Source organism: Miniopterus natalensis, chromosome 9 (assembly GCF_054644295.1).
Source record: "Miniopterus natalensis isolate mMinNat1 chromosome 9, mMinNat1.hap1, whole genome shotgun sequence".
NCBI lineage: Eukaryota > Metazoa > Chordata > Mammalia > Chiroptera > Miniopteridae > Miniopterus > Miniopterus natalensis.
This window is the reverse complement of record NC_142089.1, coordinates 59,874,405-59,900,648: the sequence shown is the minus strand read 5'-3', so window position 1 is coordinate 59,900,648 and position 26,244 is coordinate 59,874,405. Positions and strand designations below refer to the sequence as shown.

Below are 26,244 nucleotides of genomic sequence, written 5' to 3'. Positions count from 1 at the left end.
CACACTTGGTGGTGAGAAACAAATAAGGCATGGTGGTGACGACACTCCACATTAGGGAGATGCTGCCGTTGAAGTGACTGGTGTCTGTCTATTGTAGGGGACCTGCAGCTGTGCACCTAAGGCTTTCTCCATCAGGTGTCCAGCCCATGTAGATGAGATCACTCCAGAACAAGTCTTGGATGGTAAGGGCTGGGGCAGGCCATATCTTGGTTCTTGTCTGGTGATCACCTCTCGGTATTGTTGGGTGTGTCTCCTGCTGTTATGCATTTTAATGCAAGTGACCAGAATACTCAATGTGCTTCTCAAGTCCAGGGCATGCAATTGTTCAACTCCTTCTTGGAGCTTCTTTTTCCATTCCCAAAAGGATTTTCAAAGTCATGCTCCTGAGGGCCCTCTCCCTTTAATGAGGAGTCTTTGTTCACTCAGTGCCCTCGCCTATAACTGAGCCTCCATTCCTGGGGTCCTCCTGCCCTGGCTCCAGGCCACATGCCTGAGTGCCAGGAGGGAGGGCCTTCTAAAGGTACCAGGTGGAGCCTCCTGGTGGAACCATGGTGAACTTTTCCAGAGAGTCAAATGCGCTGTACAGATGCCGTATCTGTGGGCTATTGCTCATCTTGGTTACTCTTAACTTTCCCCTCAATTTACCAATTTTCCAACAATTGTCCCTTGGATTAGGGTGCATTAAACCTTGTAAGAGGTGCCCCACCTCAAGGGTGACGCAGAGGAGAGGCCGTCACCATAGAAATATTCACTCCCAGGATCTGCTCTTAGGAACCCTGAGTGATTGCCAACAACTCTTTGCATTTCTCCCCTAATGCCCACCTCCAACCCCTCCCCTGGGGTGTCTTTTCAAATGTAATCCACAAGCCCCATATCCCTAAATAGGAGCAATACTAAACCTGTGGACTGTCCCAGGTAAATGAAGTGGGAAAGTATCTGCTTATCAAAGAAAAAACAAACTTTCCTACTTAGCACAATTTTTTTTTTCTCTAAATCTGAGGAATTTACAAACTAACATCTGGTGAAACAAAGAAACTGGACAATACTTCTGTACTATGCTTAAAATTTGAGGGAAATGCCCAGAGTCTCATCATTTTCACTTCTCCCCCTCTCTTTGCAATGACAGAACCCATGGTGAACACAACACATCCTTTTAAGGTGACATTTGTCTGTCTGCTTCCTAGCAGGCTTGGCTGTGGGTTCCTCCTGCTTTCTGAGGTTCCCTCCCAGGGGGAATCTTGGTCAAGAAATTGATAATTTTTAAAAATGAAAACTAATTACTGTGGTGCACCAAAATCAAGTTGGATGTTGGGTGATTTTTTAAAATATTCTTTGGTTTCTAAATAAAGGTTTATTTTCTTTTGATGGAATAGGGGGGCTGTGCATGGTAAGCACAGTAAGTAGTCATACCCCGAGTCAGAGAAGATGTCTTTCTAATCCCCAGCCCACTCCCTGGAGGGCTTTTCCCTTGTACACACCCATGCACCACACACTGGCGCCCAAGCCTCCCAGCGGCCCTGAAGAACCACTCTGGAAAGGCTGACACACATCTAAGACACAATTCCTGGGAATCCAGCAGCTTCATATTGGACTTCCTTCCTAAGAGAACAATGAACGTGACCCCCAGAGAGCTGCTAGGGCAGAGCTGCTTCCTCATGCAAGGAGCCTCCAGACTCTGCATGAAGTCATCCTGAACTGGAGACAATTGGGTCCGGCTTGCAGATTTGACATTAAACAAGCTTTCAGTCCAGCTAGGGAGAAGGATTTTGGTTGAAAGCCATGAAATCCCTTGAAGTGGGTCATTTCTAAAACAAAAAATGAAAAGAACCCACTGGGTATCCTGCCCTGAGAGGATGGTTTGTGGAAATGCACTTGACAGCTGGGTTCCAATTCCCCCAAATCCCTTTACCTTTGACCTCCTCTCAGGATAATGGGCTAGGGGACTGGCTTTTCACATGGATGCTTTAAACTCTTTAAAATTAGATTTTTAATTTTTAAGTAATACATACTTGTGCATAAAATGCAATTTCGATTATATGAGGATATCAGTCAGTACTTGATACTGGGCATTTTCCCACACACCCCACGCTCCATCCCCCCAGTCCATCTCCACAGCTCCTCAACCCCCTCCTGCATCTGCTGTGAGCTGGGTATTACGTTTGGTTTTGTTTGAGGAGACAGGTGTAAGGGAACTGGCACAGTCCTCCAATAAGTTAGACCGGCATGGGGTGTGATTTAGAAAGGAGAGTTCCCGCCCAGCTTAGTTACCAGGTCTAGGTATGCCTCTTGAGCAAGTCTCCTACAACTTGGGCCAGACCAGGCAAATGAAAGCGACTTAACCCTCAGGCTTGTGGTGAATACAAGTGAGCAGCAATAATGACAAGTGCTTTCTTACTAGAGATGATGCTCATGATAACAATAGACACCAACGCTCATCTGCGCACCAAGCGCATCCTTCCAAATTTCTTGCGTGGATTAATTAACTCACTCAGTTCTCACAAATAGCAGTTAAGTCGATGCCATTATTTTCCCCTTTTCACCAATGAAGAGACTAGCATTTGACCTGCCCAATGTTACATAACGTGTAAGGGACAGAACATTCTATTGGACAAAGGAGAAAACTGGCTCGGGGGCATTGCATGACCTCCCAAGGTCGCACAGCTAGTTAGTGGTGTGTTTGCCCCCCTTAGTGCCCATCACGGACCCAACTAAGCTAAAAATGGACATCAACAAGTGTTACTCCTCTACAAGAGTCACCCCTTTGGAACAAGATGCCCCTCCCTCAACTGGGAAGGAAGAAGGGACCCAGCCAAACTGACAGTCTTCCAGGCTCTGGAAAACAGTGGACCTCAGTCTTTCCTCTTGTCCTAGGGGACGTGAATGAGCTGATGGAGGTGGTTCGCCACCACGTTCCGGAGGCAGAGCTGGTGGAATGCATTGGCCAAGAACTCATCTTCCTTCTTCCGAATAAGAATTTCAAGCAGAGGGCCTACGCCAGCCTTTTCCGAGAGCTGGAGGAGACACTGGCTGACCTGGGGCTCAGTAGTTTTGGAATTTCTGACACTCCCCTGGAAGAGGTAAGGCAGAGGTTATTGCTAGAAGACTTGCAAAAGTCTCACACTAGGGGCAAGTTTTGTGGAGGCAAAAAGCCATAAGTCCCCACCCAGGTATAGCAGCTATCTTCATTTTTTGGCTTACTTCCTCCTGCCTTTGTCCACACGCATACATATTTTATGTAATCGTGGTCACCGTGTGCATACACTTTCGTGTTTATAGAAGACTATGTTTTTAGATAAAGAGTCATAATGTGTTTTCTTCCCATTATGAAGCAATCCCCAACAAAACTGAGCTTGGCTTAGATTTTTCTGACAGTGGGAATGTCTAAATCAAATTCTCTCTTTTTTCCCCTTGACAGATATTTCTGAAGGTCACAGAGAACTCTGACTCAGGACCTCTGTTCGCTGGTACTGGAACAGTGCTCGAGTTTGTGGCTTTTTCCCTCACCGCACCCCTTCCCTAAGCTCTATTTTGAGAATCTAAGGAAAAACTCACGAAACACCAAAACAGGCACACACTCCTTCACAGTATTTATCTGACATCCAAATAACAGGCACTTGGCATTCTTGGTTCCTTTGAAGGACAAAGAAAGGAGAGATGGAATTAGGTCTGGGTGGGAACACTGGGTGAGTCAGCTTCCCTGTACCTGAACTCCTCATCAGCCTGCCAGGTCCCTGTTCCTGCCAGTTCACCATCCTCACCGCCTCTTCTTATCTCCTCCAGGCCTCTGATCAGCTCCTGTCTGCAGGAGTGATAGCCTGCAGAGCCCTTAGAGATAACAGTGACAGTAAATACAACCCAGATGCCAGCTAGGACCCCCTATCCCCTTTGAGACCAAGATAAAATTATCCTGAATCCACACTTAGCGTCCCGGTGGAAATTTGAAACTGTGGGGACCATCTTTCCTGTGGATTCTGGGGGTCTCTCTTCTATATATGTGAGCATCGGTACCATCTTTCGTGATTTCTACCTAAACCTCTAAGCCACACAAAACATTCATGAGTGCAGTAGGTTTTACCGTGGAGGGTGGGGCTGGGAGATGAACATGCCAGAGGGGTTACCTGCCACAACACCGGCTACTTTGATAGAACGAAGAACAATAGGCATCCACCCATGCTGATAAAGCCTGCTCCCTGGCTCCTCCCTGGCTCTCATTTTCCTCTCTCCAGCAAAGCTGTGAGGCAATTCTCCTTTGCTGCCTTAAACTCCTGCCACTGGTTACCTCCTTCCATCCAGTGTGGCATATCATGGTGTTTTCCTGTACAAAAACTGTTTCCTCCCTGTGGGGTTTCTGGTGCCAACTCTTAAATAATATGGTTTTCATCTTGCTTCATGAGAGATCCCAGAAGTTTATTTATCAGTTATGCCCAGAACTTTCAATGGTCAAATTTTCCAGCCAAATGTGCTCCATGACCCAGGTATGTGATGTGGTGGCCAGAAGAGGTGGACATCCTGGCAGATGGGGAGTGAAAGGGAGTCCTCTGGAGGGAGTGCGGACAGCTCACCACAGGGCCCAGGGATTTCTCTTCAACTCTAAAGACACAGAAATTGAATTCTCTCAGCTTAGCCAAAGTCAAAGACTTGCATGAAAACCAAGACTAGAATGAAAATATGCTCATTTATAGCAGAAGCTATGCTGGATTCCAGAGTTGGGGTCTTTTATCTGAAGACACTAATCCTTCTTAGTAATTAGGCCCTCTCAAAAGAATAAATTACATGTCAGAAGACCAGCCAGCCTGGGCATAGAATGGAATGCTCCAAAGAGGTAGTCAAGGATGGAGATTAAGAATGTAGCCTCTGGAATGAGACTGACCAAACACCAAGCCTGAGCTCCACAATTTGCCAACCGAGTAGCTTTTGGTAAATACTTAGCCTCTTTGTACCTCAGTTTCTTCATCTGATAAATGGAAATAATAATAGTATCAACCTTTTAGTGCTGTTGAGAGAATTAAATGAGTTAATGCATGCCAAGTCTTAACACAGTATGCAACTTCTGATTAAGATTTAGACACTCTAATCTCACCATTTACAAATCATCTCTTACCTCAAACTTGTGAGCCTTCTATGCTTTGGAAAGTACTTAACATCCGCTGTTTTATTTGATTGTCACTATGAGATAGGTAAGGCAGGGATTAACCCTACCCTGGGAAACTGAGCTCACACAGGTTGAATGACTTGCCTAAAGTCATACAGGCTTTTGAGTCTTGCTTGCTGGTTTTAGCTTTCAAATCTAGTGCCCTCGGTGCCAAACTCTCACTGCCCCCCATTTTTCAGATGACTAAATGCATTTGTTTTGAATTTGCTCCGTTTTAGAGGACATTTCCAGATATAGTCGAAACAGTCTGAAGGAACCAGTAGCTCTTCATTGGACTCACTGGTTTCAGGGTACCAAGAGGGCCCCTGCCACTTCTGAAGGGGGTGGCTCAGAGCCAGTTACCACTAGAGGGCAGCAGAGCCAGGGACAAATTGGGATTCTAACTACGAACTTCACTCTGGCTGGGACAGTGGGCTCCAGGCTGGATGGGACATCAGGGGTAGACATGAAGAGAGGCAGCAGGCATCCAGAGGGAAGGCCGGCCACAGCACACATCAAATATGAGCCCCAAACAGGAGAAAAGAGACTGGAGAGCTAGGACTGGCGCCCTGTAATCGATGAGCGTCGGCAGAAATTCTTCCTGCTCTGAGTAGCCAGGCCTGTTGCATTGCAGGTGCCTGAGAATGCTAGCTGAAGGGATGACTGAGCTGCTCCAGCTCCCTTTGCAGCTGCCCTTGTCCTGAGGTACGTTAGGCGGGTTAAAACAGCAGCTGGGGACCAACCAGAGGTCCTCCAGGCTCTCCCTCTATGTCCAACAACATGCTCTGCAAATGAACATTGAACAATGATAAACTATAGATTCAATATAACCGATAACCTGCAATGGTATATACAGCACATTCACATGTGTTAGCTCATTTGACGTTTACAACAACCCTGTGAAATGTTCTCATTTTCATTTTACAGAAGAGAAAACTTGGATTCAGGCAGCTTGAGCCACTTAGCCAAATTTATCTAGTAAGAGTCAGAATTCGAACCCAGGTCTCTCAACTCCTAGTTCATTAGTCTTTCCACCACTTCACACTGGCCTCTAAAAATTTAGAAAGAACCAAGTTGACTCTGCCTTTTACTTTTCTTTTAATACACAGGTTATACGTGAACATACTTTTTTGTAAAAAAATGTCAAATTATACAAAAAAAGCTAAAATCACCCTTCCCACTTCATCCCCCACCCCTTACCCAGCTCTGCCCTGTGGTGGTAACCTCTGTCAATGGTTGATAGGCAATCTGTCAAAGCTTGGCAGTTATGAATGTGTATGTTTAGAAAATATGATGTCTCTTTGTATATGATGTATACACCCTCTAACATAAATTTGATCTTATTATACATGTCATCTGCTAATTAGCAATATGTTTTCCACCTCTCAGTGCATTTAGATCTGTTTTGTTCCTTTGAACTATTATAGAGAATATTTAAATGATTTCAGTTTATTCTGCCTGTAGATGATTTACACTAAACAACAGAATTTTTAAAAGTTTATTAACCTACCTGGCCTGATATTTTGTTGCTGATTTAAATGAAGGGAAATCTAATGCAGTAAGAAAAAAATAGCACATGAGAGACAGACCTTGTGGGTGTTTTTTCTAAATTACTAATTCATCCTCAGGCAGCACTCAGCAGAAAAGAGAAACCATCAGCCTGCGACACCCCTGTTCTGGCCCTAGCAAGGAGGTGACACAGACTCCCCAGGGCTCCAACTGCTCTGGGGAGCCAGCTGCTCCCACCCATGGCCAGCCTCCCCGGGAGCCAGAGGAGCAGCGCGGGAGGCTCAACACGGGAGCCCGGCTGCTCACTCAGCACGTGCAGGCGCTGCTGGTCAAGCGACTCCACCATTCGGTCCGCAGCCGTGAGGACTTCCTGGCCCAGGTAGCACTGTGGCCCTTTGGCTTTGCTCGGTGGCTCCTGGTCTCCCCATCCCCTGCCAGGCTTTCCGTGCACAGGGGTCAGGCACAGCAGTGAGCACTCTCTTTAAGTTCTGTTGCCTTTGTTTCCTCCTTGCCAACCTTTATTTTGATTCTTGCTTAACACAAAGCTTCTCTGAGTATCCGACCTCACTAAGCAGAGAAAATAGAATAATAGTGAATCTGTCAACATTGTTATTATTTTTACAATAAAGGGTAAAGCCATGTTTTCATTCATTTTTGCAGTGACCCTACATATCAAGGTCACTGCCCTCTTTTTTTCTTTGTATCTTTTTATTTAGAAAAAGAAACTCTGGTTCACCTCTGGCAAAGCGCTGGCCTACTTCAGTATTTTGGTGGTTTGTTTTAATCCCCACTCTAGGATATGTTTATTGATTTTAGAGAGAGAAACATCAATCGGTTGCCTCCCTTACGCTCTCCAACTGGAGCATCGAACCCACAACCTAGCCCTGCGCCCTAACAGGGAGTCGAACACGTGACCGTTCAGTGTGTGCGACACGCCAACCAGCCGGAACCACCTGGCGGGGTTCCTCCAGTGCTCAGTGTCGGCCTACTTCACCCCCTTCAAGGTTCCCGGGACCTTCTGTTTTCTCCTCCATGTCTTGCCCTCGCACATGCTGCGCATAGCGTTCCCCAGAAGCCTGACCTTCCGCCAGGGCCCAGTTATGAGGCTGCAGGGTAAACGTTTAAAAGGATGAACGTGTGCGTGTGTGTGTGTGAGTGTGTCTTTTACACACCACCGGTCACAGCCCACGTTGCCATGCTTACTTCCCCGCAGATTGTGCTCCCGGCCACCTTTGTGTTTTTGGCTCTGATGCTGTCCCTGATCGTCCCTCCTTTTGGTGACTATCCTGCTTTGACCCTTCACCCCTGGATGTATGGGCGGCAGTACACCTTCTTCAGGTACGGAGACTTGTCCCAGAGGCGATCATTTGCCTCCAGGATGTGGGCCTCCTAGGGCACATGCTGCTTGGACCTTCCCCGCCCCCTGATAGTCACCAACCTAGTAAGGGGCCTTGGGCTGCCCTCAGAAAGGACATGAAGGTGCCCGCCACTTGGGAAAAGTGATGCCAAGCGGATAACCCGGACGGCCAGGAGTAAGGAAAGAGAAAGCGAAGGTTTGGTGAGTGGTTGCAGCTTCATCTTTGCAGGGCACAGGCGATATGCCATCAGATCACTGGGCATGTTTGGGGAGGCTGCCCCCTTCCTAGAAGACCTATAACCACCCAAAGCAGCATTATGTGCCTTGTGTACAGGCCTGGCATGTAGTAACCACTCAATAAAACATTTGTTGAGCTATATGTTGGCTGCTTTATCCCTCTGTCCCAGTTACGTGTCCATTGAATGAGCCCTTCTCACATTGTCTAGCATGGACCAGCCAGGCAATGAGCAGCTTGCAGCACTAGCAGACGTCCTCCTGAACAAGCCAGGCTTTGGCAACCGCTGCCTAAAGGAAGAGTGGCTTCCGTAAGTCTCTGTGCACCCCTGTCCTAACACCAACAGCTGCCCTGGGAGACCCAGATGGTGGGGTACCGGGAACACAGGGTTGAGATAGGCCCCGTCTCAGTCCCACTCTGTACTACGTAGACCCTGCATCTCCCTGCCCACCACTCACCTGCTTCTTCATCCCCTGCAGCAAAGGTGTTCACTGCCTCACAGGAAGCCCCTGCAGCATTGCACAACTCTTTATGTCTGTAACTCTCAATATCAAAAGTTGCATACTAAGTTGATTTATGCTTCCCACATCTTATTTGAAAGGAATCTGAACAGGGGAAGGAGGGAGATGGGGAATGTCAGTTGTGTAATTGGACCTAGAATGGTATTAATTCCATACAAGGGCAACTTTCAATTATTGCTGTAAGTATAGAGAAGAGAGTTTTAGAGGGCAGTTGAAATCCACCAAGAATCCTAAAACTTTACCACAGTTTTAACTGCTTCTCTCATTCAGTTTTTTCAGAGCTATGGATTAGGACCAAAATAGACTAATTTCAAATTCCTCCTTTATTTGTTGTCTCTCAATAGCTAGAGCCACCAGAAGAGAAAACAGAGAAAAATCTGTCGACAGACTAGATAATTATTCCCCTGTCCCACACCAAGTCAATAAAAAAAACCCTAGTCTTCATTTTTCTTGAGCAGAAACTGACCTCTAAGAGTGTAGGAAGAAAATGTGGGACTCAGAGGACAGGAAGGCTAAGAAGGAGGGGCGGGGCACTATTTCTCATTTCTAGGACTTTTTCTCAACTTTGAAGCTGGTTGTGAAATATTTTCTTGTCTTCCTTGAGGGAGTACCCCTGTGGCAACTCAACCCCCTGGAAGACACCCTCTGTGTCCCCGAACGTCACTCACCTGTTCCAGAAGCAGAAATGGACACCTGACCACCCCTCGCCCTCCTGCCAGTGCAGCACCAGGGAGAAGCTCACCATGCTCCCTGAGTGCCCCGAGGGTGCAGGGGGCCTCCCGCCCCCTCAGGTACCTCCACCCTCCATGGGAACCCAGAGGCCCTGAATCTGCCTGCGACAGCAGGGGATGGGTAAAATATGTTGTGTCCCCCAACCCTCTGGCCAAATAACATTTAAAATTGACAGCTGAGTGCAGGACTAAAAGAAGGTTCCTGGGTGTTCTCAGCAGGGCTTCCATAGCACCCTGTCTTGCCGCTTGGGGGAAGTCATTGACCAATAGCTTCATCTTCCACCAGACACTTCCTATGCAATCTAGTAAGAAAATATCTTTAAGTATTGAAACATAATACAAGTCATGCATGCTCATTATAGGAAAATTAGAAAATACAGATAAGTCAGAAGAAGAAAATCATCTAATCACTTGGAAATAATCACCAATAACATTTGGCTTTTGTCGATTCAAACTGGCTTATATTCAAAATGCTGTCTTGAAACCTTCTAGTTTCACTTAATAGCATATTATGAACATATGCCCATGTCAATATGCATCTACATCATTGTTTTTAATGCCTGTATACTTTCCCACTATTTGGATTTACTTAAAGTTATTTAACTAATCTCTCATTGTTGGCCCTGTGGATTTTCAATTTTTCTCCATTATAAACAATGTTGTAGTGTCCATTCAAATGCATATGTATTTGCACACTTATTAGCAATCTTAATTGTACCAACACACACATGCACACGCACACAGCCAACAACCTATGTTTTGCAGGGACATCAACAATCTCAGCTCTGAGCAGCATCCTCTTTTGGGTGTTCTGAACTCCAGAATGTATCACAGTGAGCCTCTCCCAGGGCTTTCAGAGACAGAAGGCGCCATCTGTAATGATTTGCCAGTGAATGAATGGTCCCCAGAGAGGCAGCGTGGCACAGTGGCAAGAGCACAGGCATGGGCATCAGAGAGCCATGGCTGGTTACTTGCTTCTCTTAACCTTAATTTCCTCACTTATAAATTGGGGATAACTAATTTATTTCATAACATTATATGAGAATTCAATGAAATAATGTGGGTAAGGAGATTGTGTTATTTAGAATTACGTTCAACTCAATGATGACAACCCTAAACTAACAGTGGATAAAATAAGACGCTGTGTTTCCCTCCCCCGTAAAAGTTTATGCAGGTGGTCCGTGGCACTCTGTTTTGCTGCTTCTCCATGGTAAATAGACCTCAACCTCATTGGCCAAGGTGGCAAAATCGACTTTCCAGGCCACGGAATGGAAGAGGGGTGAATGAAAAGAGAGGGCAGAGTATGCAGATATGCTGTCTTCTAGGAAGATTTCAAGATGCTACCACACTTATACATCACTGGCCAGCATCAAAAGTCAAGGGAGCCTGGGAACCATAGTCTTTATTCTGGGTGACCTTGTACCCAACAAAAAGCCTATTAGTATGGCCAATGGCAGAAGGGCAGAGCAGGTCATGGGAGACAACTAAATTTGGCCATAGCATCAATTCCGGCTCCTGGCTTGTAAACGATTCTGTGTTTATGAGTGCTCTATCTTTCTCTTTTTTCACATGCTAAAAGCATATGCCTTTCTATTTCTCAAGCAATATATTTTCCCTTTGAATCATAACTCAGCCACCCCAGCATCACAGCGACCCCAAAAGAGGCCCCGTGGCTGCTTCTACTTGAATGCATCCAGCACTGGGACGGAGAGTTCTCACACTGAGGATTTGGCTAGAGCAGGGAGGGAAGGCCAGGAGTAGCTATGCGGAGATTCATTTCCTCAGTGAATCCTAACTTCAAGCCTGCCTGTCTAGCTTATAAAAACTTATTTTCAGTGGTTAGTCCCTGGGGAAAAAAAATTTAACAGGCCACTTACAGCCAAAGTCCTGGAAACAGACAAACCAGTTCCTGTGATTTTTCTTTCACATGGGCATTTCCTCACTATCATTCATGTCTCTCTTGGGAGCAAAACACATTTAACATCACAAATCTGCACAGGAGCTACTTCCTTTCTCTCTCCCCCCCCCCCGCCCACACACTCATACGTACGTCCACTTGCTCAAACACACTGTCCCATTCAGCCTGGAATTAAGCCAGAGGCATGGGTTGGGGCTTGGTTCAGAGGTGGGAAATTGTCCTCATGTGGAAAACTGGATGGTGGATGCAGTCTTCTGTAGGGTCCCATCCTGTTCTCACATTCTTCAAGTGATGGTGGCTCCTCAGGTGGACATGCTTTACCCTGACTTCTAGAATTCATAGACTTAAAGTTATAGGAGGATTTTATTTAACAGAATTTTTAGAAAACAATTTATCATAAACTTCCCAGGCACCAGCAATTGTTCCAGCCTAGATCCTACCCGGAGAGCATTGCAGTTCCCCTGGGTGCCATCCTCAGCCTGAGAAGCAGGGTGAAGGAGTGGAGGGTGAGGGCTGTGGAGTCAGACAGAAGTAGGTTCAAATCCGATGTTAACCACCTACAAGTTCTGCACCTGGTGCAAGTTAGCCAACCTTTCTGAGCCCCTCTTTCTCTGTCTGCAAATCACAGTAATAATTCCTCTCTCATAAGGGTGTGGGGATTAAGGGATATATTATAATGTACTAGAGCATTTAACACAGCACCTGCACACAGCGTTCTGTAGCTGCTAGTTCTCCGTCTAGCATCAGAGAGAGGAACGAGGTGAAGGAAGGAAAATGAGAAAAAGGGAGGAGATAGAAAGTGAATAAAAATGAGAAGCCTGGTGTGTGATGACGGTGGTTCCAAAGCCACCAAAATTTTCTCAGCTTCCTTTGGTTGACACCCTTGACACCCAAGGTTCATGACTGACCCTGAAATTAAACGAACATTACATGTTCCCAAATTTTAAGTACTATTGCCCCCTGGTGGCCAGACTCGTGCTCTTTTGAATTCTCCAAAGCCTTTTGATGAACCAGCTTCTAGTCCTAGATGTATTTTGAAGGTGATTTTATAAATTGTAAGGTCCTATTTGAATTCTTGCACTCGTATCACAAATTTATTGTTTCAGCTATATCCCAGGCGCTGCGCTGGGTGCTGGGACACAGCAGCTAACGTAACTTTTGGTGAACAAGCCGTTTCACAAACTGTAAAGCCTCAAATTCCAAAGTAACTAACACCAATGTCTCGTTGCCTCAGAGGATACAGCGCAGCACTGAAATCCTACAAGACCTCACAGACAGGAACATCTCCGACTTCTTAGTAAAAACGTATCCCGCTCTTATACTAAGCAGGTAAGAAGAGACCCCGTTGTGCTTTTCATCCTGGCTCCCTGTGGAAACTATTAACTAAAGGCAGAAGGTAATTTTCTCTCATGACTTAGCAACAATCAGGGCAGTGGAATTGTTTTCTTTTTCCTAATTTAAGGTCCTCACCCAACAGAAAAAGTCATCGAGACATATGCAAGTAAAATACAACTTAAGTGTACTTTTTTATTTTGTTTAGACTGAACAATCTTAATGATTAACCCATGCACTACTAAAGTAAAGTAAAACATGTATAGGATTTATCTAATAATGCAGCCTCATATTTTAACTAGTTAAGAAAAAGAAACAAAGTTTGGAGGGAGGAGGGAGAGTAAAGGGGGAAAGGTAGAGGGCAAAGAAACAAGACAGAGGCGTAAGAGGCAAAAAGCAGAAAGTAAAAAAATAGCCCAAGACAGGACAGAGGCAGTGGTGTAGTATCTGAGGGAGCCCACCGTGTGGCCAGGTCCATTGCACCTGCCATAGTCTACCTGTAAATTACCATTGGTAGCACTGCCCTTTAATATGCCTGTGAGCCCTTCTACAAGTGTCCACCTCTCCCAGCTCAGCAGCTGTTATCAGTCCCCAGCTGGGGGTGGACTGGCTTTAGCAGCTCCTATCAGAGCGAGCAGCTTGACAAGAGCGTGCTGCTGAAATGGCATCACAGGGAACTCCGATCCAGGCCCCACGTGCTCCAGGGCTGTAAAATAAAACAAACTGTCTAATTTTAATAGTACTTTCAGTTGCCTCCCCTACCAGAGCCATGCACAAAGAGTAAATGGACCCAATTAACTAGAACACACTGCAGGTGGTGAAAGCAGCTGCAGATAAGGCAGTGCCAAGCCAGCCGTTAGCAAAATAAAGAATGCCATCCATGCCCAAAAGGAAAAGCAGATAATGGGATAAACAACAGCCACCCCAAACTTTGTTCTCAGCAGCAAGTTTACAACATGGAATTTTGGATTTTGTGCTTGATGATAATGATAGTTCGTGGGCCTGACCTATGAGGTCTGCAGTTGGCATCTTGTTGTCTCATATCTTGTCTTTTTATCCATTTGGCTGGAAGTCAGTCTCTGAACTCTGGGCTTGGAGTGAGTCAGAACTTCCCCCAAGTGTGCAGGTGATTATTAGAGCCTTATTTGTGCAGGTAGAAGAGAGGAGGGTTTTAGCCTTCACTCCACACTGGCACGATAGTTGCTATATTACCTGGCTCCAGATGGTCTGACAAATCACCTGACAACAGGGCCACCCAGAAAGCCCAGCATGTGAGATGAGACTTGAAGAGCCAGGAGTGAAAAACATCAGTCCTTTACCTGCAGGTGTATTCCCTGGGCTCCTAGGCTGGGAGGTTTCCACGTTGCTTGGGTATCAGGAAATGCAGAAATGCCCCTGAAGACTGGACACCCCAATGAGTGTTTGGGAAGGAAAGTTAATACTGCTGTGCTTGTGGGATTCATTGCATGATCTGCTTTCACTTTCAGCTTAAAGAGCAAATTCTGGGTCAACGAACAGAGGTAAGAAACTATTTTTATAAGAAATTAAAATCTCAAATTTATCTATTTAAAATGCACAGAAGAAAGCCACACCTCGAAGCAAGTAGATGGAATGTTCTGTACTTGCTGAGAAGTTACAGGACATGTCCTGAAGGACATGTGGCTAGATACACCCTGGACCCAGCAGGTGCCCAGCGGTGGATCTCCATGGAGGACATAGGTGGGAAGTGATATTCCCTGAAGAGTTGTCCCAGAGCCTTCTCACTCACAGGAGGCTCTAAAAGCTCCAAGCATATAACAGTTTACAATACTAATGAGAGGTCATGTGACCTAAGCCCTGGCAGTTATTTGTTGTAAGCTGTTGGGAGTCTGGCCCAGCCCCATACTCACATCACTTGAATGGTTCCAGAGGTTTGGAGAATCCTCCAAGGATATTCTAAGAGTGAGCTGACCTTCCAAGCTCCCTTGGCAACAGGCCTCTAGAATGAATGCAGAGCTGATGCTGACTTGATTCTAGACCATAAAAGTGAGATCCAGCTTTTAGAGTTGCTTTCTGGAGAGAATATGAATCCTCAGCTGAAGCAGAAGGTTGGGGCGGGAGCACAATTTGAATGCCTGAAAAATAAAGTTTAGCAAATTAATTTCATTTGGAAAAGAGTTTGGCTTTTATCCTGCCATTGAAAGGTTTTAAGCCAGAGTGGCCTTCCAAGATCTGGGTTTGAGCACGATCACTGGAGACGTCCAGAGCACTGTGGAAGATGGGCTAGGAGTGGGAGACCCAAGACTAAGACCTCAGTAAGGAGCTAGAGCTTGAGTCAAGGCAGGAGATGGTGAGGGCTACCTGAGGAAGGGGTGGCGTTGAGAGGCATGGAGAGCTGGGCACAGCAAGACTGGTCCTGATTAGATCAAGGTGGGTCCAGTGCTACCTGAAGTACCTTTAAAATATAGACATGGCTCAGGAGAGGAATTGTTGTTTGGATGAAGAGAAGAGTCAGGGAAGACTTTAAAGAGAAGGTGACATATGACAGATGACTCGGAGTTGTCCTGATACTCAAGAAAGGGAAAGGCAGCCCGGCCGGGAGTGGCTCAGCAGTTGAGCAGCAACCTAGGATCCAGGAGATCGGGGTTCGATTCCCGATCACGGCACATGTCTGGGTTGTGGGCTCGATCAGTGACTCTCTCGTCATTGATGTTTCTATCTCTCTCTCCCTCTCCTGTACTCTCTCTGAAATCAATAAAGATATATTTTTAAAAAAAAAAGAAAAAAAAGAAAGGGAAAGGCAGCCCTGAGAAGCTAGAAGCCTTGCAGAGGCAACCCAGGCCATTGGCAGCTCTGCATGTGATTGGACGTGGCCGGGATTTGCCACTCAAGGGAAGGCATGAGGAGGGTTGGAAAGGTCAGCAGAGACCAAGTTCCTAGGGGTGAGAACTCATCTATCTGGAAGCAACGAGGAAGCATGAAAACTAGGTTTGTAAAGTGGAGCCACGTTGCTCACTAGTGCAGACAGTTTCCCCAGAGTACACATTTCCCTAGAGAAACAGAACTGCTGGCGAGCATGAAGCCCCACAGACATGGTTCACGGCACTGATCTCAGGACTTCTTGCTCCTTGTCAGGTACGGAGGAATTTCCATCGGGGGAAAGCTGCCGGTTCTCCCCATCACTGGGGAGGCACTTGTTGGATTTCTGAGGGACCTCGGCCAGATGATGAATGTGAGCGCGGTATGTAAACAGACTGCAGGTTTGGGTAGGACTTCCCACGCACCAGTTATTATGAAACAGAAATTCGGAGCGTTAGGACTGAAAATCAAAACCCTCTTGCTTGTCCATTATGGTTTTCTAGGGCCCTGTCACCGGAGAGGCCGCTCAAGAAATGCCTGCTTTCCTTAGACATCTAGAAACGGAAGACAACATTAAGGTACTGGCCCTGCGTGATCTGCCCTAGAGCTAAAAATCCGCGTGAGCCGGTGACTTTATTTTTATTTTCCCAGCTTGATGAAATCCCATCGCATCTGCAGTTGAAATCTAGCACGGAATGTCTTCCAGCTGCCAAACCCTTCCTCCCCCTCGCATTCCTTTTCCTGCACCCATTTTTCCTTTAAACAGCTGTTAGCACAGGGCCTCAGGGTCACGTCGGGCCTGAGGGAGCCCGTCTCTGCCCTCCAGGTGTGGTTTAACAACAAGGGCTGGCACGCCATGGTCGCCTTTCTCAACGTGGCCCGAAACGCCATCCTACGAGCCAGCCTGCACCCGGACAGGGACCCCGAGGAGTACGGCATCACCGCCCTAAGCCAGCCCCTGAACCTGACCAAGGAGCAGCTCTCGGAGATTACGGTGTAAGCCAGCGGGGCCCCGGCTCCCCAGATTTCTGGTCGCCCCCGCCCCTCTTTGGAGACCCGAGCGGATCCTCCCGAAGAGGAGCTGGATGGCAAGGTTGTTTAACCGGCCAGCATGAGCATGACTTCCAGGGCTTTGTGGACCAGACTGCCCGGCCATCCTTTCTCTGATTTATTAGGAAAGCAAGCATGGATTTGGTTCCGTTCCCTTGTGGCTCCTGGTAAGAACTTGCGCCTGGAGCTCCCACAAGTTTCCTCCTTTGCAGTATGTGAATGATGCCGGCAGCTGGGAGAGTTCAGTAAATCTTTCGTCTCCTCGGCAGGAATTATCTCAGATTCCGGTCATTTCCCTCAGGCTGCGGAGACATTGGCAGATCCTCGCCTTCCTCAGGCTTAGGCCCTTACTGCACAACTCCAGACAATAAAACAACAGTCCTGTGCAATCTGTAGTATGTTTGTAGCCTTTGTGAGTGCAAACTTCCAGTAAGCGGTAGGCTCCTTGTTTTCCAATCCCAGGACTGTCTGAGTGCCCTCGACACTGGGCCCTCCACGTGCCCAGTGTCATTGGCTCAAAGTTGGCCCAAGGCCCTTGGGGCACCCTCCAGGCCCTCAGCTGAGGAAGAATCGTGTGTCCTGTGTTTATTCTCACTCAGCCCTGCCAAGTCTTTTGAATCTGAAATCTGAAATAGGAATCCTTTTTTATTATAAAATAGCATATGTTCATTAAGTAAAGTTTACAGAATAGAGTTTTAAGAACTTCTTATCCATAGCCCTACACAGTTTAAGGTATTTCCTCTGCACATTTTTGTGTGTTTCCCTTTCAGTCATTTGCTCTACGCTTATTACTGTGTGGATCATGCTATTTCTAGTTCTATAAGGATACTGACTGGCACATATGGTGCCCTTGTGAAAATTGGTTAAAGGTGCTCGTCTCTCTAGGTGGGCTGTGTCCCATGCAAGGGCTCATGCCTTGTACCTGAAGTTCAGTTTGGATTTCAGCCCCCACTTGCCCTCTTAGCCAGATGCCTTCTACGTGGTCCAGGAAAGAGTGACGAGAGCCAAGTCCTGCATAATTGTCCTGTTCTCTTCTCTCTTGAACTTACTTTATGAGCATTCCACCCTGCTGTGATGTGTTTCATGTTCTCACAAGATAATTTACTTCTTTTAACAAAAGAAATAAATTTTACAGACCATATGACTGTCTACTTAGAAAATTCAAGAGAAGCTATAGACAAATTATTAGAACTGATAAGAGCATTGCAGTATATGATATTAGTATAAAAATCCATTTCTCTACCCATCAATAAATAATTTGAAAAGGTAATAAAAAAGTTTATCTCAACTTTCATATTAACATTAAACAATATTCAACATTGACATGGAACAGAAAACCGAAAAATATCCACTTAACCTTGACCTAGGTTAAGACAGTTGAGTGAAATGATCAACATCAGGCTGGGAAGGGGGTTCTACAGGACTGGGTGAGCCTCCCCAGAGCCTGGCTTTGTTTTTCTTTGGCATCTGCTGCTCCTTCCTCACCTCTCCCTCCCTGTCTCCTGTCCTGCTGCAGGCTGACCACTTCCGTGGATGCTGTGGTTGCCATCTGCGTTATTTTCGCCATGTCCTTCATCCCAGCCAGCTTTGTTCTTTATTTGATCCAGGAGAGAGTGAACAAAGCCAAGCACCTCCAGTTTGTCAGCGGAGTGAGCCCCACAATCTACTGGCTAACTAACTTCCTCTGGGACATAGTAAGTGGCAGGTCACGGTGCCTCTCTCACCTCCCTTGGCCTAAGGGGTGGGCATTTGTGTCTGCTCTGATTGAGGGACACGGCAGGGTGGGACTCTTACACAGCCAGGACTGCTGGAAGGTGCTGTGCCAAGGGCCTTGTGTGTCTGCTGTCTGTTGACATCTTCTTAGAAAGGCACAGAACTAGGAGCCTCAAGCTAGGGAAGACTGTAGGGCTCAGTTTAACTGCTGAGTGGGAGCTGTGTGTGCCCTGCTTCAAGGGGCCTTCTGACCCATCCAATAATTACTGCACTTCGGGAATGAGGCTGGCCTTCCTGAGAATAATCTGGGGCTGGAGAAGTAATATCCATCAGACTTTCACCCACATCCCCTTCTTAAATCCTGCCCCACCCCCAAAAAAGTAAGGATGGAACTTCCCCTGTGGCAGAGTCACCAGATAAATATAGGACACCCTGTTAAATTTGAACTTCAGACAAACAATGAATTTTTAGAACAAGTATGTTTTATCCCCAAATATTGCATAGGATATAGTTGTACTAAAAGATTTATTTGTTGTTTACCTGAAATTCTAATTTAACTAGGCTCCTATATTTTTATTTGCTAAATCTGGCAATCCTACCTATTGGCCTTATTTTGATTTCCCAAAGTAGTCATACCTTCACTATATCAGGTTAGCGATCACATGAGGGAAAATGAAGAAAAATTGTTTAGCAAATCAACAGAGACTGGCACCCTTCTCACAACCAGTGTTGGAGGAGGCAGAGAGGGGTCAGCATGGGGTACTTCATGACAGGCCACAGGGTCAAAGCTAATTGGCAGCAAAGACCTAGTTATATTATAGTAGAGATAATTGTGACACCAACTCCAGGTATTCTGGGTGTCTTGGGCAATGAGATCCTTTGTTTTATCTCAACATTCTGACTAACGTGAATCCCCATTCATGTGATAAGATGCATCATGAAGGAGACCCACACAAACATCCTCTCCACTATGACTTTTAGTAAGGATTCCTAGAGACATTATTTATTTTACTCGACTTATTAAACAGCCACCACTTAACAATACAAAACCAGAAATTATCAGTAACAACTACATTCTTTCCTCTGTTTTCTGTCTGTATGAAAAAACACTCATGAACATGTGGGGAGGAGGTCAGATTCAACAGCCTCACTTTGGACAAAAACGTCGCTTATCAGAGCCCGCATTGGCCTCGTGCTTTGAACATGAAAAGAGCTAGGCGCACCTGCATTGAAAAGTTATTAACATGCTCATTTTTTCACTCTACATTTTTTAAAAGGAATAGAATTAACCACTGGGGCTGACCTGTGCATGTGCCTGGCTACAAAAAAAGATGTCTGAGCCCAAGGAGGGAGATGTGGATAGGACGGACTAGTATCTGTGGGAGGTGATACCAGCCAAGTAGACGCCCCAGTGAAGGGTAGAAAATGGCAGGCATGACGTTAGCAGGCTTCCTGATGCTCTGGAATACTCAGTCTAGGCTGGAATTCAAATTCTGGGACCGATAGTGTTGGACCTTAGCACCCTCATTAGCCAGTAGCAAGAAGGCAACGCAGGCTGGGGGTCGTTATTGAGTGAATGAGCACTCACTGTTTCTATCATTCATTTAGCACACACATGATATCTTACATTCTTATCTTTTTATTTACATCATGCTTCTCTCTTTTAAATTTTGAAACAATAGCAAACTTACGGAATTGTTGCAAAGACCGTTCAAAACTGTTCCTCAGAGTCATTTGAGAGTAACTTCCCAGTAAGATGTTCCTTCCCACGTGCGCACACACAGGCACACACAGCAGCACCTCTGGCTCAGGCACACCGATACCCCACCTCCACCTAACCCTCAGGCCCCATCAAGTTTCGTCAGTTGCCTTATAATGTCTGTCGTAGAAAAGGGTCTAGCTCAGGATCGTGCATTGAATGTAGTTGTCCTGTCTCCCCAGTTTTCCTCAGCCTGGAATGTTTCATCAGTTGTTCTTTGACTCCCGTGACCTTGACATTTTTGACTACCACAGGACAGTTATTTTGCAGAATGTCCCTCCGTTTGGATTTGCCCGATGTTGCCTTGTGATAGGGTCAGGTTACCGCGGCGGCAGCAGCAGCACAAAGGGATGCTCTGTCTTCTCACTGCGTCCTATCAGGCGGCCGCTGCTCTCAATTTGTCCCTCTACTGATGGTGGCCACTTGATGAAGGTGGTGTCTGCTGAGCTTCTCCACTGTAAAGTTACTTTTTTTTTTATAATGAATAAGAATTTTGGGAGGACGTATTTTAAAGCTGTGTAAATATCCTGTTTGTTATCAAATTTTCCATTCTTTCATTTATTTATTTATAACTAAATGGAGTCATCTTTCCTGTGTTAGTCCATGAATTGCAATTGCATATCATTATTATTTATCCTGATGCTCAAATTATCCCCAGTTTGGCCAATGGGAGCCCTTTCAAGCTCGCTTATGCCTCCTTTGACTTGTCCCCACGGTCCTTGAGCACCTCCTTGCTCTCCAGCACAGCAAGACGCTCCAGGTTCACCCTCCACTTCCTCCCAGCCCTACCTGGAATCACCTGTGTCCCCAAGGAACCCTGGTTCCTTTCAGTGGAAAATGGCCCTTAATACCAAGATCTGGGTGCTAGGTAAGTTCTATGCTCCCGAGGTCTCAATGATTCCAGGTCTTCTCAGTGGAGAGAACTAGGGGAGATACATATGCATATACATAAATAAAAACACATTTACATCTCTATTTATCCACCTATATGCTGAACACTGTGGGCTCACTAAAACCTCTAGTTCTAATCCAGCACCATAGGCTCACTGTGGCTTTCAGTTTTCCATATTTGTAACTGCCTTCTCTATGAGTGATACACAAACCTCTATCACCCCCAGCTCATTACCTACCTGAGCAATACACCTAAATGTAATAAGCCTCCCATCTCTGCCACCATCCCCTCCGCCGTGTGGACACCCTCCTCTCCCTGCCCCAGCTGATTCCACGTGGAAGTCCTCATTCCACTCTGGCTCTGATACCCCACACCAGGCCAACACCCTCCTCACCCCACTGGGGGCTCCCACACCCTGCTAGCCCACCCTCTGTGAGACACCCTTCTCACCTTCTTGGGGTCTCACCCTGTGACTCCACCGCTGACCCCATCAGGGCTGCCCATCTTTCCCTGTCCATCCTAATGGCTTTAGGACTGATGTGTAGGAAGAGAAGAGAAGGGAGGAAGCAATGAAAGGATATAATTTATTTGAGCTTGTGAGGCCAGGGACTCTATCTTAAGTTTTTCTGAATTCTGGAGACATACTTAGAAAGTAGAATCAATAGGACTTCATGATCAATTAGAAAGGGAGAGTGAGAGATCAGGTAGAATTTTATAATTCATTCTTTTAAAAGATACAGGCTGAAGGTCCCTTACACAGGGAGGTAGAGTAGGGTAGGAAGACTAGGGACAACTTAACATGTTTGCTAACCAAGAAGTGTTTAGACAAATAGAATCAGAATTCCAGCCCATATGTACTAGAGGAGCTGCCCAGTCCTCATTAGGCAGATAGGAGACAGAGGTCCAGGGGGTAAAGCGCCTTGCTCTCCTCTTCTCTCTTCAAGATGAATTATGCTGTGAGTGCTGCACTGGTGGTGGGCATTTTCGTCGCGTTTCAGAAGAAAGCCTACACTTCTCCAAACAATCTTCCTGCCCTTGTTGCACTGCTCATGTTGTACGGGTGAGTTGTGTGGGCTGTTAGCTAATGCACCGAAAGGGAAGCCAGTGGAGGGGCGTGAGCTCCTGGCAGAACCCGGGGTTTCTGGTGGCAAGGTTAGCTTCAGCCTGACCAGAGACCTGTCTGGTCTCTCTCTCTGACTTCATGCATGGAGGTGTTCCTGAGGCTCAGTCCACTCAGGGACAATGGAGACGCCCACATGGCCTGAATCTCCTTCCATTTAAACTGTGTGTAACCAAATTCTGAGACTCTATCACTCCCCTGTTTCTTGACCACCTGCAATTCTACTTTCTCTGTAGCCAATCTGTCCATCTCAGTGTCTCCATCTGTACTGGCCAAGAGTTACGTGCACACAGTAGAAAACTCCAGCTGAAAAGCTGTTCCTGAGTCAGGGCCCAAGGAGGTCACAGAGATTAAATTCAGTGGAATTATAGAGCAAAGCATGCATCTTATGTCCAGCCCTACCACATACTACATGTTTACCCTGGACAAGAAATATACCTCATCTTGGCCTCAGTTTCATTATCTGTAAAGTGGAGATAATGATACCTGGCCCTTCCTATGTGGGCCAGTAGAGTCTTACTGGAACAATGGTCTCCATTTATCTGTATTGAAAAGAGAATTCAGGAACCAGCATGTTTGTGACATGTCAGCTCCAGTGAACTGTGACAATGATCCTATTGAGATGTCGGCTCAGCTTTGCTGATCCAGACCAGAGTACAAAGCATTGCAGGGTAAACAGTGCTCCTGTGCACTGTACCAGGCTTTGTAATTTATGTACATTCACAGTTACCATCCCATTTGTTCCTCAAAAAACCCCCATGAGATGGTCAGGGAAGGCATTATAATCTCAAGTCAAAGATTTTAATTGAGACCAAGGAGTAGAGTATCTCTTTGGTCTTCCTGGGACTCCCACCAGTTCAAACACATCACCTGCTGTGTGAGGGGAATGCATTATATCCAAGGGTACAGCAGATGGAGTGGAAATTGGCACTCCGTCCCACTGAGCTGTGTCATTCATACAGATGGGCAGTCATCCCCATGATGTACCCAGCATCCTTCCTGTTTGATGTCCCCAGCACTGCCTACGTGGCCTTGTCTTGTGTTAATCTCTTCATTGGCATCAACAGCAGTGCCGTCACCTTCACCTTGGAATTATTTGAGAAAAACCAGGTAAGCATGACTTTCTTGGCTTCCTTGTCTGATGACCAGGATGCTGGAGAGTATGTGATGGTCAAGCAGAGCCATGGGCCAGTGCTGTGTCTGGACAAGCTCAGTGCATAAATGACTTCCCTCCCTCCCTCCCTCCCTCCCTCCCTCCCTCCCTCCCTCCCTCCCTCCCTCCCTCCCTCCCTCCCTCCCTCCCTCCCTCCCTCCCTCCCCTCTTCTTTCTTTTTAAAAATTCCTTAAATTCATGTGTGTGCACTAGTGTCATTGTTTTCCGAGCTCATTTTCAAGCTATAAATGACCTTTTATGATCCTTCTTACTCCTTCAAGAAGGTTCTCTTGAGGACTTTGGGTGTTATGTTTTATACACACACACACACACACACACACACACACACACACACACATGCAGCATTCATGTGATTTCAAAATTTAAAGGGAGCCAAAAGGCATACATTGAAAAGTCTCCTTCCTACTCTTATTTTGCAATCACCTAGTTCCCTTCTCCAGAGGCAACCTTTCATTTGAGTTTCTGATGAGCTCTGGAGACATATAAGTGAACCATATGTAGTCTTTCTCCACTTTCTTATGCAAATCCTAGCAGAGTAATATATATCATTCTACATGAAAATTAATCCTGAGGATAGAGTTAGGAATTTATCATGTTGAATGAGTCATTTTATGACCTGTAAAGTCCAGTTGTCCCATCCGAAACCCCCCCCAGACTTCTCTTTACCCAGGACAAAGTGGCCAGACCAGTTCCTAAACACGATGGCAGCGGCTATCTTTGCTCGCAGCCTGCTGTGTCCGATCCCTGACCATGGCTGTCCTGGGAACACTCCAAGGGTTGGTGGTATCGCCCATGTGCCTGTGTCCCTGGCGGCCTCTCTAGCCTTTCCTTCCCTTTTTAGGTCTTTGCAGTTCAGAGGGTAGGCACCAGCCAGCGATCTGCTCTGCCACCCTGCAGCCTGCCCCCTGGCCCCACTCCTGCATCTGGGCCCTGCTGGGAGGACCCAAGGCCAGTCTGCACTAACCACCCAGTCTCCTGGCTTCCTGACAGTGACTCTTTCCCAAACCCTGACAGGCTTTCTGTGGCCACTAAGTGAAGAACAACCCCCCCCCCCACTTCTATCTCATGACTGATAAAATACACCACGTCACAGTCAGATCACAAAAGGGAGGTCGATGAGAACACAGACTCCCCTCCCGATGCCACCCCACTCACCCGTCCCCGCAATGGCCGGAGCATCTTGGCAGACCGAAAAGGCTGCTCTTCTGAGCTGTTTTTGTCACAGGCTCCCAGCCCACTAAGTCCTAAGGGAGTGTGTTACTTCAGAATAATTAAATGGTAAGCTTAAAGCAATTCAAAACATTTCCCTCCTGCCAGATGCACTCATTTAGCCAACATTTATCGAGCACACCCTCCTCCCTTGCATAAAAGCTGGTTGCTTTCACATAAATTATCAGACAGATGCTGCAGAAATACCCAGCATCCTGGAGGAGGCTCCCCAGGTCCCAGCAGCTGATGTCCCTAGGCAGTCAAAAGGTGTCAAGTAAGCGATCACCACGCAATGGATGTGGACAAGTACGGATATAAACAAGCATGACCCGCTCACACTGCCCTTCGAGAACTCCCTTTCCAGTCAGGAAATGACCTGCACACCAATTTAGGAATCGATACAAACCTAAGGATACAACATCCCATATGACAAAACATGAGAGTGGCAAGACACATAACACGCAAAGATCAGAGTAGGTCCAAAAGAGCTGGGCTGCAGGGGTCAGGAGAATCTTGGTGGAGGAAATTCAATTTGAGCCTGGCCTGGGATAAGTAGAATTTTATTAGCCCATTTAATAAATAATGAAGTGCCTACTACGAGCTAATCATTGTACAAGGTATTCAGGAAGGACACCAAATGATTGGGACCCAGTCCTTGTCCTCCGGGGACCACTCACTAGGAGAGAAAGTAGACAGGTAAAAAACAATTAACCCTCGCGACGTGGAAAGTATTGTGAGAGTGGAGTGGGTATTTTGCCATGGGACTCTGGGAAGGCTTATGAGAGGAGGGGCTATTGGAGCCAGCTTTGTGAAGAAAGGCTTTCTTTCCTGACAATAGCAATGGTTAGCAGAAGCTGCAAGTGCAAAGGCCCAGAGGCAACAGAACAGAGTGCCTTTTGGTAACTGTAGGGGGCAGTGGGAGGCGGAAGAGGAAGGAGGCTGTGGGGTGGGGATGGACCAGATGGGTGGGCAGCGGTGGCCCCTTTACCCTCCCCTCCTCCCCTTCTGCCTGCTTGGGGGAGGCTCTGCCTAACACTTCGAGGCTGAGGCAGCAAGCGCAATCTGAGCACCTGAAAACAAGTCCCCCCCAGCTCAACACAGACACCAGAGAGAGTTTCTGCCTTCTTTAGTGCTGGTGACATTTGCACACAGTCCATCGCTACGTGTGCTCCGGGGACCCTCTCCTCTTTGGTCAAAGCTAAGCTAAGATAGAGCAGATGAGAGAGCCTCAGTTCCCAGTGACAGCGATGGCTCACAGCTGTACCAGGGGCTAGAGAGCCCCGGCCGCATTCCCAGAAGCTGCTGCATCTCCTGGTAACAAATGCCTTGGAGGGCTGTGTGTAATTTCAAAGTGAGTCTGCAGTGAGATCCCCCAAAGAGTCACCTTTTGTCAGTGTTTCAGAATTTTCCTGTCTGCTTGACAAATCCCTCCTGCAGACAGTCTGGCTGCCTGGCCCCTCTGTCTGCAGTCCTTGCCCTGGTCCTTTCTCTGAGGGCATCCAGGCCCCACCCTGCTCAGGATGGGGTACGTGGGCTTGGCCCCATCCCTGACTGCCCTGCTTTTCTGTTTCAGACGCTGCTCAGATTCAATGCGATGCTGAAGAAGCTGCTCATTGTCTTCCCCCACTTCTGCCTGGGCCGGGGCCTCATTGACCTGGCACTGAGCCAGGCTGTGACAGACGTCTATGCCCGGTTTGGTGGGTGGCAGTCGAGGCTGGTTGAGCACGGCCCTGGCTCCTTCGAGGCTCGGGGTGC

At 46.8% G+C, this 26,244-nt stretch overlaps 1 protein-coding gene across 1 annotated transcript in view; it reads left to right on the top strand.

Annotated features, from left to right (window-relative positions):
• ABCA4 (ATP binding cassette subfamily A member 4) overlaps window positions 1–26,244 on the top strand; it is a 120,307-nt gene that overhangs the window by 77,838 nt on the left and 16,225 nt on the right. The window contains exons 24-39 of the mRNA XM_016209832.2: window positions 98–182; window positions 2,872–3,077; window positions 3,416–3,464; window positions 6,760–7,019; window positions 7,854–7,978; window positions 8,444–8,542; window positions 9,358–9,544; window positions 12,637–12,731; window positions 14,222–14,254; window positions 15,849–15,954; window positions 16,076–16,150; window positions 16,399–16,568; window positions 18,139–18,316; window positions 21,931–22,046; window positions 23,069–23,216; window positions 26,063–26,186. Coding sequence (XP_016065318.2) covers window positions 98–182; window positions 2,872–3,077; window positions 3,416–3,464; window positions 6,760–7,019; window positions 7,854–7,978; window positions 8,444–8,542; window positions 9,358–9,544; window positions 12,637–12,731; window positions 14,222–14,254; window positions 15,849–15,954; window positions 16,076–16,150; window positions 16,399–16,568; window positions 18,139–18,316; window positions 21,931–22,046; window positions 23,069–23,216; window positions 26,063–26,186 — 2,056 coding nt within the window. The remainder of the gene's footprint in view (window positions 1–97; window positions 183–2,871; window positions 3,078–3,415; window positions 3,465–6,759; window positions 7,020–7,853; window positions 7,979–8,443; window positions 8,543–9,357; window positions 9,545–12,636; window positions 12,732–14,221; window positions 14,255–15,848; window positions 15,955–16,075; window positions 16,151–16,398; window positions 16,569–18,138; window positions 18,317–21,930; window positions 22,047–23,068; window positions 23,217–26,062; window positions 26,187–26,244) is intronic.